Source organism: Berghia stephanieae, chromosome 2 (genome assembly GCF_034508935.2).
Source record: "Berghia stephanieae isolate SIO BIC M18660-M18661 chromosome 2, UCSD_Bste_1.3, whole genome shotgun sequence".
Taxonomy (NCBI): domain Eukaryota; kingdom Metazoa; phylum Mollusca; class Gastropoda; order Nudibranchia; family Aeolidiidae; genus Berghia; species Berghia stephanieae.
The window spans coordinates 25,165,030-25,182,529 of record NC_088361.1 but is presented as its reverse complement, the minus strand read 5'-3'; the positions used below and the strand labels follow the sequence as shown (position 1 = coordinate 25,182,529).

At 32.4% G+C, this 17,500-nt stretch overlaps 1 protein-coding gene across 2 annotated transcripts in view; it reads right to left on the bottom strand.

Moving 5' to 3' along the window:
- The window catches only part of LOC144964556 (alpha-1-inhibitor 3-like), an 84,299-nt gene that overhangs the window by 9,815 nt on the left and 56,984 nt on the right, over positions 1-17,500 (bottom strand). For both annotated transcript variants that reach the window (XM_078898982.1, XM_078898981.1), the window contains exons 21-28: positions 17,300-17,395; positions 15,534-15,585; positions 13,982-14,068; positions 13,076-13,252; positions 5,547-5,869; positions 4,313-4,487; positions 2,353-2,567; positions 1,966-2,187 (exon numbers count right to left, since the gene is read on the bottom strand). In XM_078898982.1, coding sequence (XP_078755108.1) covers positions 1,966-2,187; positions 2,353-2,567; positions 4,313-4,487; positions 5,547-5,869; positions 13,076-13,252; positions 13,982-14,068; positions 15,534-15,585; positions 17,300-17,395 — 1,347 coding nt within the window. The remainder of the gene's footprint in view (positions 1-1,965; positions 2,188-2,352; positions 2,568-4,312; positions 4,488-5,546; positions 5,870-13,075; positions 13,253-13,981; positions 14,069-15,533; positions 15,586-17,299; positions 17,396-17,500) is intronic.

Below are 17,500 nucleotides of genomic sequence, written 5' to 3'. Positions count from 1 at the left end.
TATCTATCTATCTATCTATCTATCTATCTATCTAGCTATCTATCTATCTATCTATCTATCTATCTACTATCTATCTATCTATCTATCTATCTGTCTGTCTGTCTATCTATCTAACTGTATATCTGTCTATCTCAACTATGTTCTCACATTAATAATAATAATAATAATAATAATAATAATAATAATAATAATAATAATAATAATAATAATAATAATAATAATAATAATAATAATAACAATAATAATAATAATAATAATAATAATAATAAAGATATTAATAATAATAATAATAATAATAATAATAATAATAATAATAATAATAATAATAATAATAATAATAATAATAATAATATAATAACAAATCACCTGTAGAGCGCGCAAATTACATGAATTCATGCTCTAAGGCACTTTACAATGAAACACAAACTCACAAAGGGAAAATAAAATAAAACTACAGCACTGAAAGCTTAGTTTGAAGAACAACAATAAACTAAATTAAGTAAAGGCTATTTTAAACAGTTCAGTCTTTAAATTGAACTTGAGAGAGTTGGAGAGTTTTTGGTTGTGGGGGATAAGGAATTCCAGATTTTTGGAGCTGCATTAGAGAAAGATCTGTTGGAAAATTTGTTCTTGAAGTATACCTTCTAGTTGCGAGTTAAATGGAGATGGAGGATCAAAGATTTCTTGATGGTACATTGACGTTTAAGAGAGATTTCATATAGTCAGGAGCGTGTCCATGTAAGCATTTGTAGGTGATGCGAGCTACTTTGAATTCAATTCGTTGGGCAATTGGAAGCCAATGTAGTGATTTCAGAACCGGGGTTATTCTCTCATATTTTCTGGTCCTGGATGACTCTAGCTGCGTTGTTTTGAGCCACTTGCAAAGTCCTAGTTGTTTTAGAGGGTAAACCAGATAAGAGGCCATTGCAATAGTCGATACGACTTGTCACGAGGGCATGGGTGATTATTTTAGCCGTCTCAGTGTCGAGTAGATCTCTAATTCAATCTATGTTTCTCAAGTCGTAGTTTACTGACTGACAGACTTTGGCGATATGCGTGGTCATGTCAAAATTTTCATCAAAGTAGAAGCTGAGGTTGCTGATGATGGTGAGTTGTCGATGTTGTTTTCAAGGATATTGATGCTCTCAACAATAGTGGGCGAGCTTTTCTTCTTGAAAACTATCAGCTCGGATTTTTCTCCACTTAATTTGAGCTTGTTATATTCATTCATAGTTTGACCATTTGTGTGCAGTGTCCATTGGTTTCTAAGACAGCCTCTCTGGAATTATTTGAAACGGGATCATAATTTTGCGTGTCATCGGTGTAAAGGTGGTAGTGAACACCAGATGCTGAGAGAATGTCTTTTAGTGGAGAGGTGTATATTGTAAAGAGCAGTGGTCCTTGGACCGATCCCTGAGGAATGCCAAATTTGAGCAGTGATTAGAGCTCTGAGTTTCATAGATAACAACTTGCTGCCGACCATTGAGGTACTCAGTGAACCAGTTCAGAGCAGGTCCTTCGATGGCAAAGTTTTCATTTAGTCTTGCCAACAAGATGGCGTGGTCAACAATATCAAAGGCAGCACTTAGATCGAGCAAGATGATATGTTAAAACTCATTTGTCTCAATAAAGAAAAAACAACTCCATTCTATTACAAAGAGCATATTGTAAATGGCTGTAGTTGCTTGATATCATTGGTCTCTCATGAAGCTAAGTAACATTGATCATAGTCATTGAGGCAAACTTCTTATCTCACTGGACTTTGTATGTTGTGACAACAAACGCAAAAAATAGGAAACAAGAATGAAGCTCAACCATGGACTGTATGGGTTAAAATATATCATTTGAAGTGAAATTTTATATTTTCTTAACCTGACAAATCCCCAATTGTTCGACACAAGTTTCATTGTGACGTAATGGGTACCATTTTAAGACGGTAAGTCACATCTTAATTTTTCAACCTACCTGAACAAGTGCGCATCCCTGTCCCTCTGCCCATATCCGAAGTCTTACAGGGACCTTCTTTATAGGGGTAGTCTGGACAAGAAGTTTTGTATTTTCCTCCTCAGATACCTGGAACACTTTGTCTACACTGTTCCCGCTGACACTGATGTTCATGTTGGTTGGATTATTTTCAAAGCCCAGGAGAGCAAATTCTGATAAAGCATTCAAACCCACAACAGTGTCCTGGAGAAAGAAACGTTAACACAATTTTTGGAGAAAGGTTGAAAAATAATATTTTAAAAGCCTCTTTCTGTCAATTTCATATTTAGATTTATAATTTGGGACATAGAATGAAATAGAATTTAATTAATGTCTTTAATAAATCCATAAATATCTAATGCATCGTACCTGAGTGGAGGCAAAACCACCGAGAGGATTTCTTTGACGTGATAGCCACATAGCAATTGGATGGGTGTGCGGTATGGCTTTTTCTCCATAGTAGATGAGGTAGGCCAAAAGAGCATATGATGTCATTTCTACCTCAGCAGATACAGCATTGTTGTAGTACAGGGATTTGGATGAAGGAGGTGTTACACCATTGCGATTCCAAAATTTCAATAATCCTAGAAAAAAAGTTTGTGAAACATGTAAACGGGTGACAGTGGTACAGTTTTTTAAATGCTTTTAAAAGGCTAAATAACAACTGAGCACCGGGAGATGATGGAGTATGTGCTGAACTGCTAAAATATGGGCCACCCTTCTCAGATGAACATGTAGCGGACATTTTTAATCAAACGTTCGAACATCACCAGAACCTGGATATTAATAAAGGGGAGCTGATATCAATACAAAAGCCAGGAAAACCAAAAGGACCTCCAAAGAATTTGAGACCAATTACAATTAGAAAATCTCACTCCCTGATCACACTGAGAAAAATTAGACCGATTGTTGGAAATTATTTGTCATATAGTCAAAGCAGATTCAGGACAGAGAGAAGTATTGCAGATGTAAATGACTTGTTGCCAAATCCTTGTTAGAAAAAATTGAAATAGCTATAACTAGAATAGGATACCATCAATCACCAATCCCTGTTAAAGATTATGAAAGGAATAGTTATGGAAGATGAAGTTAGATTAATGCAATTCCTTATAAGTGAAACCTGGATAACTACAAAATATCTGTGCTTCAGAGGATAAATCATTCCTTGGCAACATGGGTACACAACAAGGAGACAGTTTGAGTCCTGTTTTATTTATCGTTTACCTAGAAAAGTCTTTAAAATATGTGTGAAAATCTGTACCTTCGGCCCAATTACGTTTTGAAAACGAAGTCCCCATGGAAAATGCATTATGCAGACGACATTGACTTTATTGGCCTCAAACAAGTCAGTGTAAAAGACATCCAAAAAGCTTTACAAAAACACTAACTGTATGTAAATACTGACAAAACAGATGTAACATTACTGTCAAGGACGAAAGATGGATGAAGAGCCACGAAAAAAGTAGGATCATTAATAGGAGACAAGGAAGATGTAGAAAGAAGAAAAAGTTTATTGACTGTTGCACTAAATAAATTATTACATATATGGATTAGAAAAGATAAAATAAAAATAAACACTACAATCATATTATACACAACCCTTGTAAAAGACCACCCACGTCAATTCACATTGTCCTGAATAGAGACCTAAAACACCTTCAAAACTACAGACTACAAACTACTGTATCAATGGAAGACCTTATGAAATTATCATCCACAGCAAAAGACCGTGAACTGTGGAAGGAATTGACACAGATGATTAGAGAGGCAGCCAAGGCGTTACAATCGGATGATTGGAAAGCGAAAGGCCTTAAGTCAGTAAATCAGGATGGAACCTCCTCAGCCTCCCACCCCCCTCCCCCTTTCCCCAATGTGTAACCTCTTCCAAAATGACTGAACGAGTATCCTTTTGATAGTCCCTCTCTCTCTCTCTCTCTCCCCCCCCCTCCACATCTCTCTCTCTCTCTCTTTCTCTCTCTCTCTCTCTCTCTCTCTCTCTCTCTCTCTTAAAACAGAGATGGAGACTTTTGTTTCATTGCAGGAAACGTATGCATGGACAATAATACGATTATTTATAATTTCATCATAAAGCATATGATAATTATAGATAATGTTTAGTCCACCTTGTCAACCACTCTCACCTACGATCTGAGTGTACACCATACAAGTTAAAAGTCAAGAAGACTTTGGTCAACACTGAGAGAAATTGCCTGGATACAGACAAGAATATCAAGCGTTTACAGCAAAGATTATTAAGAAAGAATATGCTGTATAGTCCGAACACATCACAAGCTAAAGACAATAGATTTTAAATGAAAACCAATATTACCTTCTCTCTTAGACTTTTTCTCAAGTGTCTTCATGATGTCCAATGAAGATTTGCTGAAAGGACTGTATAGTGTGTAAGCATAGGCAGCTACTGCCAAACTGTAGACATCTATTCTGCCTTCCTGGTATTCCAAATTATTGTCTATACACATGAAACCATCAACTATTACAGTTTCCTGCAGAAAATTGAAAATAATCATAATAATTGCCGCACATTTAGGGATGGATAAACTTCAAACTGAAATTTTAAGTCACCAAGTTGCTGAATGATGCAATACTAAATGTACTGTCAGGAGTTGTTAATTAAGGCAAAAATGAACATTATACTCATAGCATACTTGAAAGTATTGCTGCTGTTTTCTCCTTCACCACATAATAACCGTAGACTTGATATGCTTCATAAATTTACATCCTATTTGCCCGGGCACTAACTCCATTACTTCAATCAACAATACATTTATCATCCTTATATTTACTGTATCGTCATCATCATTATTACCACTATTGCTTACGTTGTAAACTCTTGATCAAAGCGTTTTCTAAAGCAATTGAAGTGATTTCTTACCAAATTTATTTATTTTTAGGTTAAAGAAAGCGCTCTTTCTCTGTATTCGACTAAATGCTATGACCCTGTTTTCAAAACCATTTAAAAGGCATTAGTTGAAATAAAGGTCAAATTCTATTGCATTATTACTTTTTAAAACAAAATAGCCACTTTCTGTGTAATCTGTAGTTGCAATTTGTAAATGCTTTTAGTTTTTAATTCTGTTCTAATTGTAATAAGGGTGTTGGGAGGAGAAATGTCAGTAAAATCTCGATCCAAGTGAGCGAGATAAAATTTCTTTAATAAAATCATTGACCACTTCGTTGGTATCTGACTCTTTTACAAGACAATACATAAAAACAAAATCAGCCATTTGACAAATTTAGAGGTGGCCAAAAAACTACTTCAATATCTTTACGTTAGACAGGTGTAAATAAAAACACAACACACTTACACCTGAATTTAACGTATAATTAACTAAAACTTATAATGAGTGTCTAAAATCTTACACTTGGATTGAGTGTCTAACAAAACTTGCTCTTGAATCGGATGTCTAATTGAGTGTCTAGACATGCCCTTGTATTCAGTGTCTAAATAAACTTACAATAAATCAAAGAGACCAATAATTATATTAGAATTTAGTGACAAATTATGGACTTATTACTTGATTTGAGTGACTTGATTAACTTACACTTGAATTGACATTAGCGTGCAGCAAGGCGATGAGCACATAGGATGTGAGTGCAATCGGAGACCTTTTATTTCCAAGACCTCCCATCATGTATGAGGAAAACACTTTGCCTGTTTCAAGAAAACAGCCGTTCTCTAATTGACTTCTCTTCAGGAAACTGATAGACTGTTCAATGTCCATGGGATCTATGTAGATGTAGGGCACTGCCTGAGCAAAAGATTTCACTACGAATGCTGTGAGCCACACACTTCCTCTTTCATCATTTTCTCCAAAAGCACTAAATGATCCATCTTTGTGACGGTAATTCAGCTCTCTTTGGTAACCTAGACAAAATATTAAGGAAGGAATATGTAACAACGAAAAAACAAGAAATTAAATCTTATTTCAAGGGTATATGTATATATATGTCCTATCGCCCCAAAATGGTAGCATGTCGGGAGGGTTTAGATGACAAAATTTGAATATACAACCGTAAGTAGGAAACTTGAATGAAATATAAAATATGCTTTAATAGACATATGGGCTTCCGATAGCTTATTTGTAGAGCACTCGCTTCACACGCAAAGGGACCAAGATCAATCCCGGATGCAGTCACAATTTTTCACTTGCTCTTTCATGCTATGAAAACAAGATGAACTCCGAATTCATGGACCTAATGATTTGGAAGGAAGACAATATATAGAGATTTATGGATGAAAAAAATCTAAAATTCCACATCTCTTATTGTCTTCCATTGAAAATCAGTTTTAACATTTTGCCCAACCCAACCTAATACCGTTTGAGGAGGCAAGTCACATACTGTTTTGTGATTTAAATTAAAATTATCTGATAAGGATGTGTGAAATAATAAATGATGAACAATGTCCTAATTTTTTACTGCTCTGTGTGGCAAAATAAGAAGTTTCTCCTTCAAATTGACACAGGGCTAGGGGATTGAATAGCTGTCATCCATCACGTCGATAAGGTATTATGTCTTGAATGAACTAAAGTCAGATTTTTTAATAAGTGACATGTCTTTTTCTTCTTTTTCTCAGTTGTCCCTCCGTGCACAGTTGCAAAAATTTGTATGAAAGCCTGAATCAATTTGTATAAAATAAAAATATTTTTCCATGAATTTTAAAACAATAGGAAAGGATTTTGCTTATTACTGCTGTATTAAAATTGAAAACTGGTAAGGATCAGAACTCATAGATGCTTTACAGTATCAAAATGATGAATTTACGCTTATCCCACTTATCCATCTTGAAATAATTTGTTAAAATTGAATGTTCGGTTAATTGAAACTAATGTGATATATACATACAGTACAGTGGCGGTTCTAGCCTATTTACAGTGGTTGGGCAAAGAGGATTCGGTCATATATATATATATATATATATATATATATATATATATATATATATATATATATATATGATATATATTTTTTATTTTTTATTTTTTTGTTTTTTTTTTAATAAAAATTTTTTTTGATTTTTTTTTTCGCCTTTAAACAAAAAATATTTCAACCACCAATAATCACATTCACAATGAAATGACAATACCAGTAGATTTTAATTCTTCCAAACGTAATCAAAAATGAATCACGAAAGAGAATACAACTAAAAAATAAAGCGACGAGACATAATGCGACAACACCTTGACAATACAAGTCCATTTCCTTCACTCGAAAAATTAAAGAGATGCTTTAATCCCTCAACGGCGATATTAATATTGCTTTTACATATTTCTGGTTTTCAGTAGTACGTAGTAACCTTAAAGTTTTCATGGAGAAGCAACAACAGCGATATGACTCGAGTTTCATTCAGAGCTCAAATTGCATAATTTTTACTGCTGTCTTGGTGGTCAGAATGATTGTGCCGGTGGTGGTAGTGGTTGGAATAGTGGTAGCGGTGGTGGTGGTGGTGGAGGAGGAGGAGGAAGACGAGGCGGTGAGGGGTAATTATGGTAGTGGTTTTGGTGGTGCTGTTGGTTAGAATGATAGTTGTGGAGACGATGACGGAAATTGTATGGTGATGTTGATATTGTTTTTATTGCTATTGTTGTACTTGTTGTTAATATTGTTGTTGTTGTTGTTAATGATGATGATGATGATGATGATGATGATGATGATGATGATGATTATGATGACAACGACGATGTCGTCGACAATGATGGTTACCATACGATATTACAAAATTTATTCAATCTTAGGCTTTCGCCAATTAATCATACAATTTGATGACCACATACATGAAAGTGGAAAATAATGGCAAATGGGACCAAACAATAAACTGATACCATTAATAACCACCAAAAAAAAATACAACAATAGTAATACCACCAATACGTACAATAATAATAACAATGATAATAATAATAATAATAATAATAATAATAATAATAATAATAATAATAATAATAACAATAATAATAATAATAATAATAATAATAATAATAATAATAATAATAATAATAATAATAATAATAATATATAATAATAATAATAATAATAATAATAATAATAATAATAATAATAATAATAATAATAATAATAATAATAATAATAATAATAATAATAATATTACCATCATCATTACTACTACCACCACCGCTACCACTATACCACCATCACCATCATTATTACGTTTCCAATTATTTTTTTCTCGTTTTTTAAAATTTGATATCTATCAAAACAGACGAAAATTCCGGTGATTTTTTTAAAGGGTAGTTAAAATATCTACGATTTTATTAGCCCTGAAAACTACGATTTTTATTTTCCTATCTAAAGTAGGCAGGTCTGCTATGACAAGTATCAGTATCAGTTCCATAGTCAAAATAAGACAAACAAAAACAACGTTTATTTAATATTAGGCTTTCGCCAATACTTCATACAATATAATTAAGACAAAATAATGTTACCAATCTCTCCTCATGTATTCGTTTGACTATCGTCACAATAATTACCGTGTTATCTTTGCTCCTTACCCAACCAATCCCTTGCTTCCCGCCTCTTCATCGCGAACCATCTTATGTATGTATTAGCTTCAGGACGGGCAAGTACGGAATCTGCCCACCCTTCCTTTAAAGGTATTTATTTCCTCTATAACTTAGAATTCAACTATCTCCTTACTCAGAAGAGTATTTCTTGTATACTAATTCAATTGTTGAGAAAACCAAAATGGTGGTTGTATTTTATTTATTTATTTAGTCGTGACTTTTGAATAGAAGTGTTTTGTTTTATTAGAGGGAATACAATAGAAAATTACATTGTTTTGCAAAAATATTTAGTCTGGCAATAAAAATACAGCGGTAATTACTTTAAGAATAATTTTAAAAAAAGAATTAACAAATTAATTTGTTAAAAAACAAAACAAAAAACAACAACAAAAAACAACAACAACAACAACAAACAAATAAGAAAACAATTTAAATAAATGAGTTTTGAGAAACACTAAAGAAAACGAGGGAAAAAAAAAAGAAATAATTTAAATGGATAAACAAATATATTAAAACAACACAAACTAATACTAAATTGATATAATATTAGTAAATTAATAAATTTAATTCAATACTGGAACCTTCCCAGCACAAGTAAGGCAATAAATAAGAAAAAGTTCGTTTGCCAAAATCTCTATTTAGTGTACACTGGTTAATAAGGTGGGCTCATTTGAATTAGCCCGACCTAGTACTAGAGAGGCCAGACAGCAAAATCACCGTCAGGCGACGTGACGATGAGATGACGATGTGGGCGGAGTGGAGTGGAGGGTGGGTGGGGGGGGGGGGGGGGGGGGGTGATAAAAAGAACAGGAGCGTATCCTGGTTTATGTATTACGGGATGCATGGTGATTCGCAATCTATCAAAAATACACACAAATTGATTTCAGTACAAAGTATCAATTTTAAGTAGTAACTTTTGAAATTATCTAATTTAGATTTGATTATTTCGGACCTGGTAATACAGCATATAACTTGAAAAAACAGGCTGGTATTTGCCCACCCTGCCCATTATTACCAGCCGTCCCTGATACAGTATCTGAATATGAAGGAACAAATGGCAATCTTTAACTATCAGACATCTACATTTTATAACTACCAATACACATTACTGATGAATACAAGTAAAAGTGAACATTACGCATTTCTAACATTACTTTGACTGCAAAACTTTGAGAAATAGCTTGCGTTTGTGCATAAATTTAATGTAGACTGGTCAAACGTAGAAATTCGCCAATTTATGATACAGTGTCTCCACAAATACATGTGTTCAACAACAAAAACAAAAAAGAAATAATGGACACATCAATCATCACTTTTTGATGACGAGGATGATGAACTGGAGAAATAGAACAACTAAGGTAGTATTTCGTGGTAACACTATCCAATGCAATGCACTTTCCCCTCAGCATGCCTTTTCCTAGTCTTTTCTTGTCATACCACTTATTGACTCGTCTGTGACCTTTATTGTGTTGATGAGAGTAAATTTCAGTTCCTTGTCACAATCTTTCCCTTTACTTGGGCCCAAATGAGCACGATTGGATTGAGCTCACAATAATATGGGGGAAATTGCACAACCTTGTGTCTAAACTCCCTGATTAGACAGTCTGCTTTGAAAACTGTTTCTTGTTTGTTTGTTTTCACTCAGAAGTATAGTTATATCTTTGCGTGGTCATAATATGTATTGCTGCATGATTGAAGCCATGAATCATGTCAGCTTTTTTAGTTGCCAAAGTCAGCGCCTTGAAATGATCATAGACCACCAGTATGCTAGTGTTGTCCATTACAATACAGCTGGATTCTTCTAAAGAAGACAGCAGATGGTGCTTTAGCCTGTCTTAAAACACCTCTGCATTGACCCAGAATGATAGTCCCTCCCTTCAGATGCAGAGAAGAAAAATGGCATGGCTTCCTTCCAAATATCCAGTATCTTCAACACCTGCAAGAATAACACTGATACTCTGTCCAGATCCCAGGAGCCTTTTTCTACCCGAATTATCAGACATCCATTCTTTTGTTGGCTGTATGTTTACGTTCACCCAGCTCCATACATCTATGGATGGTATCCATTATAACAAAGTTGTCTAGAATCCTTTTCCTAGCCCGTCGTTCCACACTGGTGATTTCTCTGCAGTATTTCGATTACCATCTTCTCAGGGTTGATTGTAAAATTCCAAATTCCATAGCCGTCCTCTTTAATTGGTTATCAATAGATTCAAGTAGACTTCTTTTCACAGCTTTATGGGAGTGGAACCGATAGAGATTTCATATTGTATCGCTTAAGAGTTAATTTTTTTTTTTTTAAACTTTAAATACCCTATGAAATGTTTATGCATCTAAATACAATTTTTCAAAGTTTTTCCAAACAGCTTTCATTGTTAATTTGAAAATTATAATCCCTATTTAAAATCATTTAAAGCTAGAGATATCAGTCTTCGGTAATTGCGACATGATGTAGATAATATTATGCAATAATTCATATTTACAAAATCTGATGCAAACATCATTAGTCATAACTTTATAACAGTTAAAGTGTGTTGTTTTTATTCTGACACTAGCATGCTGTGAACTCAAAATCACTAGCAGGAACTACCGTGTCAGCCCGAGGTTTTTTGAAAAAAAACCCAGATGAACTCATCTCTTGCTTTTGGTGCACAACTTGTTTACATTTGATAGTGTAAAACTTCAAATTTTATGACAACGGTTTTAAAGTAGTTTTCTATAGGTCTTAAAGTGGAAAACTTTTTTGATATGGTATCAATACACTCCAAAATCTATATTCAGTTAAGACAATTGATTCAAAGGTTGACACAAATTTTTACTACTTTTGATAGGGGACAGCTGAGAAAAACTAGAAAAATACGTGTCATTAATAAAAAAAAATCTGACTATAGATGTAGAAAATTGAGATAAAAGATAAATTGATCAGAATTAGAAAGATTTACATTTTTGAAGTTGAAGAAACAAAATTCATTTTCTTCAAGTGATGTATGTATTCATCATAACTCAAATTTTATATGTAAAAGTTAGAATCCAATTGGAGGCATCTAGTTAGTCCCCTCATAATACCATTTGAAACTCTTGATCACCAACAAAATTTTATAAACAGATTATGTAATATTTAATTCCCTTTATTCATTCCCCAAAGGAAAGTCTATCCCAAGACTGGAATAACAAAAAGGTCAGACGAATTGAAACACAACAAAGTTTGAATGAGCTAGTGCAGGGCTACACACAGCATGTTGGGGATAACCATACTTGGTACTCTCCTAGTAAGAATCACAGACCACAACCCTTTGAATGGTGTTTTCAGTAAAAAGAAAATACAAAATATAGTAATTTATTAAACACTGATGATCATGAAATGCATTGTCTTAGAAATAGATTTTCAAATTTTTATTTCACTAATTCAAAAGAAAGTATATATCCAGCGATCAAATTTATTTTTATAGAAATGTCTAAGTGTCAGCCTTAAAAATGCAATTATAACTTGAAATTAAATTTTGATGTATCTTGAAAAACACACAATGCAGCGTGTTTACCTTACCGATTAGAAAAGAAACAAGTAGAGCTTGATACAAAAAGGAATGCCTAAATGACATTAAGTTGTTACAATTTATGCACAAAAAGATTGGATTTATATAGTTATTACCTACGGTAAAACTCATACTTTACAATGTTTAATCACATTATGATAGAACAGCGTGCATTCATCACATAAGATGAAACATTTATCTTGCAATGCTAGTAGCATTTTTGTACATAGTCATCTGTTTTACACAAGAGAGAGTTTTGGGTTCAATGTACATTTCCTATAGGACTAAAAAATTGTGCAAAACAACTTTCCTCAGGGCATACAGTGGAAGTGTCTTCATTCAGGTTAAAAAAAACCCGGTTCTTATTCCTAATCAGATGCAACAGCATGTAACAGATAAATACTGCAGATGGCTTGGGCCATAAAAGATCAGATTGGAAAAGAAGAGAAGAAGATGAAACTGGATGGGCCATGCCTGCAGAAAATGTTGCCTTGGATTGGGCCCCTGAGGGGAAGAGAAAGTGTGGCTGCCCTAAAATTATCTGGTTGAGAAAAGTAGAGGCGGAGAAAAATGGTGCTGGATGTAACTCCTAAGGAACAGCAAACAGACCTCCTGAAATTGAGAAAAATTGCCCAAGCCTTAGATGCCTCCTGGCACTAAGAGAGTTCAGGTTACAGTAAGGTAAAAACTTGGGTCTAACCAAAGTTATGCGACACACTTAAATTAAGCAAGCTATATTATGTGCGGCTATGTGGTCTTGTGGAATGACACGATTGGAAAGTCCTGGGTTCGAGCCTCGCTCAGCGCATAGTTGAGTTCTTGGAAAAGGCTCTTTACTCACATTCTCTCACTACACTCAGGTGTAAAATGGGTAGTTGTCCATTAACAGCCATGTCTCTGTCAAAAATGTTGCAATAACGTCTAACAGGTGTCATGTCTCATTCTAATCGCTTTGAGCACGTTTTGTGGATATTGCGTTATGTAAAATCTTTTTTAAAACTGAAAACCAGAAATTACCAATTTCCATGTACTTCACTGCATTGTCGCGAAGTTCCTCTGTCAAAAGACCCGCATTTGAAAGATATTTCAGGACATATATGTTTGGAGTGAATGTAACCATATTCTGTTCTCCACATCCGGTTGGCAGTCTGACCAAATTATCCAAATTGGTTAATGCAGGTCCCATGATGTCACCTATATTAAAAAAAAAAAAGAAAACAGCAAAACATTATTCTGCATTAAAAGCTATCAAGCATAAATTATTAAACGCCTATGTCAATTATAATCAAAGCAAAGATCAATTACTGTCTACTTTATCTTTATTATTACTTTGTGCAATATTCATTGTTTATTGGTTAAAAAGGAATATTACTTGTTAGCCATCGAGGAAAAATATTGAGGCAGGCCAACAACAAACATTCAGACAATAATGAACAGAGACTTGAACCATTAGGAATTAAGGTCGGAAAAAATATCTTGTAGATCAATAGTCCCTTCGTAAAGAAGAAGGAGATTCGTCAACAGAATTAGAGAACCTGATGAAGCGACCCAGTAGGATGATTAGGAATTGAATCTGCAATAAGTCATAAGATATTATTAAATCACATAGACACATACATACACACACATCCTAAGCATTTAGGTAAAATACTCACAAGATCCACCAGCCAGATATAATGTGCCAACACACAAAGTTATGTGTAACCTTGAACATTTATCGTCTAATTGATACATTTTGGCAACCATCAAAATGGCTGTCTAAATACAATGACACAATGCTGAGTGACGTTTATTTCATTTCTTAAATATAGACCTCTCTCTCTCTTTCTTTCCCTCCCTCCCCCCCCCCCTCTCTCTCTCTCTCTCTCTTTCTCTCTCTCTCTCTCTCTCTCTCTCTCTCTCTCTCTCTGATAACTGTCATACCTATAACTTTGATGTCACCACGTTCCGAGTCCTTGACAATTCCTTCAGGTAGAGGAAGAATGACATTTTCATGATCTCTATCATTTCCTGAATGAATCGATGAAAATTAAAAGACTTAACAAATAATAGACTATGTCACAACATAATAAAAAGAAAATTTGATCCAGACAGTATCCTGATACCATGGCAACATGAATACAGATTGTAATGTCAAAAATGACAATATGTTACTCGCTGTGTCAATTAATTATTATATCAGAATTAAATAAATAAATAACTCTGAGTTTAAGACAAAAGGATTAGAATAGGGAACTTTTCCTTTGCAGTTTGAAGAACAAAGAGAACTTAAGATTTTTTCTCTATCGTTAAGATTTTTTCTCTATCGGATAAAATTGTAATATCACCACATATGATTCATGTCTTGTTCTACATGTTAAGCATTTCTGTAAGCTCTTTGACCACATTTAGTAGATATTGCTCTTTATAAATGCTCAATTAAAAAAAACGAAATAAAAAACAAACAGTTTCTTGTTCTTTACTTTACTGTCACGCAATAACGACGGAATTTGCGTAGTTTGACCAGAAAACGTATACTTCATGTCTATTCTTTAAAAACAAAGAGTTGGGGATTAAAATTGTTCCATACAGCCCATGTTAATATTTTGCCAATGACAATAGAATCTAAAATCTAACATTTATAACATTTTTAGTACAGTTTGATAAACGAGTAATTTCCAAACCTTTTCTAAATTAAAGGTAATTATCTCCCCCATTGACTCAAGTGGTTATTTAGAATATCTGCAGGACATGATGATTGGCCCTTAATTTGACCTTGGCCTTGGGGAATCCCCATCTGGCCACCCTGTTGCACATACTTAATTAAAGACTTTATGACTAGACCGATTCTGATATTTGATGACTCAAAAGATTCTTCTTGATCTATGTTGATTTCCACAATACTGTAGTACAATAATTAAGATAGATAACTGCCTGTCAGACATAGCCTTTATTTCTCCGCAAGTATTACAGGTTCTCCACTAGTATCCATAAATTCAAATAATCCCCAAACTTGTTACTTCTCTTAAAATATCAGGGTTTTTTTGGTGAAAATTTGGGGGTCATCTGTATGTTGTGATATCGTAAAGGTCAACATATATTAAAAAGACAATGTATTAAAAGGGAACAAAGTATAAAGAAGAAACTTTTCCATACCGTTCCATACCATTCCATTATGACTAGACCGATTCTGATATTTGATGACTCAAAAGATTCTTCTTGATCTATGTTGATTTCCACAATACTGTAGTACAATAATTAAGATAGATAACTGCCTGTCAGACATAGCCTTTATTTCTCCGCAAGTATTACAGGTTCTCCACTAGTATCCATAAATTCAAATAATCCCCAAACTTGTTACTTCTCTAAAATATCAGGGTTTTTTTTGTGAAAATTTGGGGGTCATCTGTATGTTGTGATATCGTAAAGGTCAAAATATATTAAAAAGACAATGTATTAAAAGGGAACAAAGTATAAAGAAGAAACTTTTCCATACCGTGTGCGCACATATACAAAGAGTGGGTATATTCTTGGGCAACACCCTCAGCCTATAGAAAAATAGAAGAATAAATTATATTTTTTACAAATTGTATCTTCAGCTCATATAAAATTATCTTTAACCTTTAAATCAGAAAATCATAAATTTAAATTATAGTAATAATAATAATAATAATAATAATAATAATAATAATAATAATGATGATGATGATGATGATAATAATATTAATAATAATAATAATAATAATAATAATAATAAAAATAATAATAATAATAATAATAATAATAATAATAATAATAATAATAATAATAATAATAATAATAATAATATTAAACTCTCATTCATCGATATATTAGCACATACACTGTCATGAACTAATTGATGAAAATATGAAGCTAATTAAAAACAAAATAAATATCAAATAAAAATAAAATATTCATAAAACATTGGGCAGTTACAAGCAATGCTATAAAACTTGGACATAAAAGTAGAATAAAGTTGTAATAATGGATTTGTAATGCAAATTGAATTTTGAAAATAGATTGGGAAGGTTTGCACATTAGCCAACACAGGATGATAAAAAGTAGAAATAAAGCATGGTATTTGAATGTATAAATCAATAATAAATAATGTAGATATAGCACCACGTAAACATGCATAAATAATTAGATTTTAGAGTGAATATAGTAGCTTTCAAATTTGGGAGCGTAATTCGACACCCGAAATTCGGGTGTATTTTGTCACCAGATAATTCGACACCCTAAACTTTGGGTGTCTTTTATCATCACCCTCGGCACTCTGAAAAGTTGAGTCTTAATTTTAGTGTGTTGGGGGGGTTTTTCTATTAATTTTTTTCTATTCAAAAAAAAAAAAAAAAAAAAAAAAAAAAAAAAAAAAAAAAAACACATAAAAATAAAAACAAAAAAACTCGCAATTTCTATCACTCTCAGCTTTTCTCACAGTATACGAACATCTATCTCTCTCTATCTCTCTCTTGCTCTGGATTTTTAAAAAACATTGTTGTAAGAGGCAATAGTTTGCTTTGGATTGAAAATACACGTTTTTCCATTACAAAAATGAGCTCATATCATGAGACCTACAAATAGGCAGATATTAGTGTAACCTGCTAGGTCATGCTAAGTGTCACTCAGAAATGATTGTTGACTTTCATGTTTACTATTGTGACAACAATACTATTTATTTGGCATATTATAATAAAAATAATAATAATAATAATAATAATAATAATAATAATAATAATAATAATAATAATAATAATAATAATAATAATAATTTGGCAGATAATAATAATAATAATAATAATAATAATAATAATAATAATAATAATAATAATAATAATAATAAATATATTTGGCAGATAACAATAATAATAATAATAATAATAATAATAATAATAATAATAATAATAATAATAAATATATTTGGCAGATATTAATAATAATGATAATAATAATAATAATAATAATAATAATAATAATAATAATAATAATAATAATAATAATAATAATAATAATAATAATAATTAATAATTATCATCATCATCATCATCATCATTATTATTATTATTATTATTATTATTATTATTATTATTATTATTATTATTATTATTATTATTATTATTATTATTATTGTATCAATATAACTTGTTATTATTATTATTATTATTATTGTATCAATATAACTTGTTGAAAACAGTACAATAAAAAAAGATGATACAATTATTACTTTAATTAGACACTTACTTTAACCAGGACCTGTCTTCGTACGGCGTCAGATAGGCCGACGTATGTCAGGTCAACATCAACACTGTTTTTACATGTTCCTGGAATAATCTCAGCCTGTAGAAGAACAATAAAATGTTTGAAGACAACATCTCAATGTAGAATTTTCAACTTTGCAAGGAAATATATTCTTATACTCCTCGATAAAAATACACATTAAAC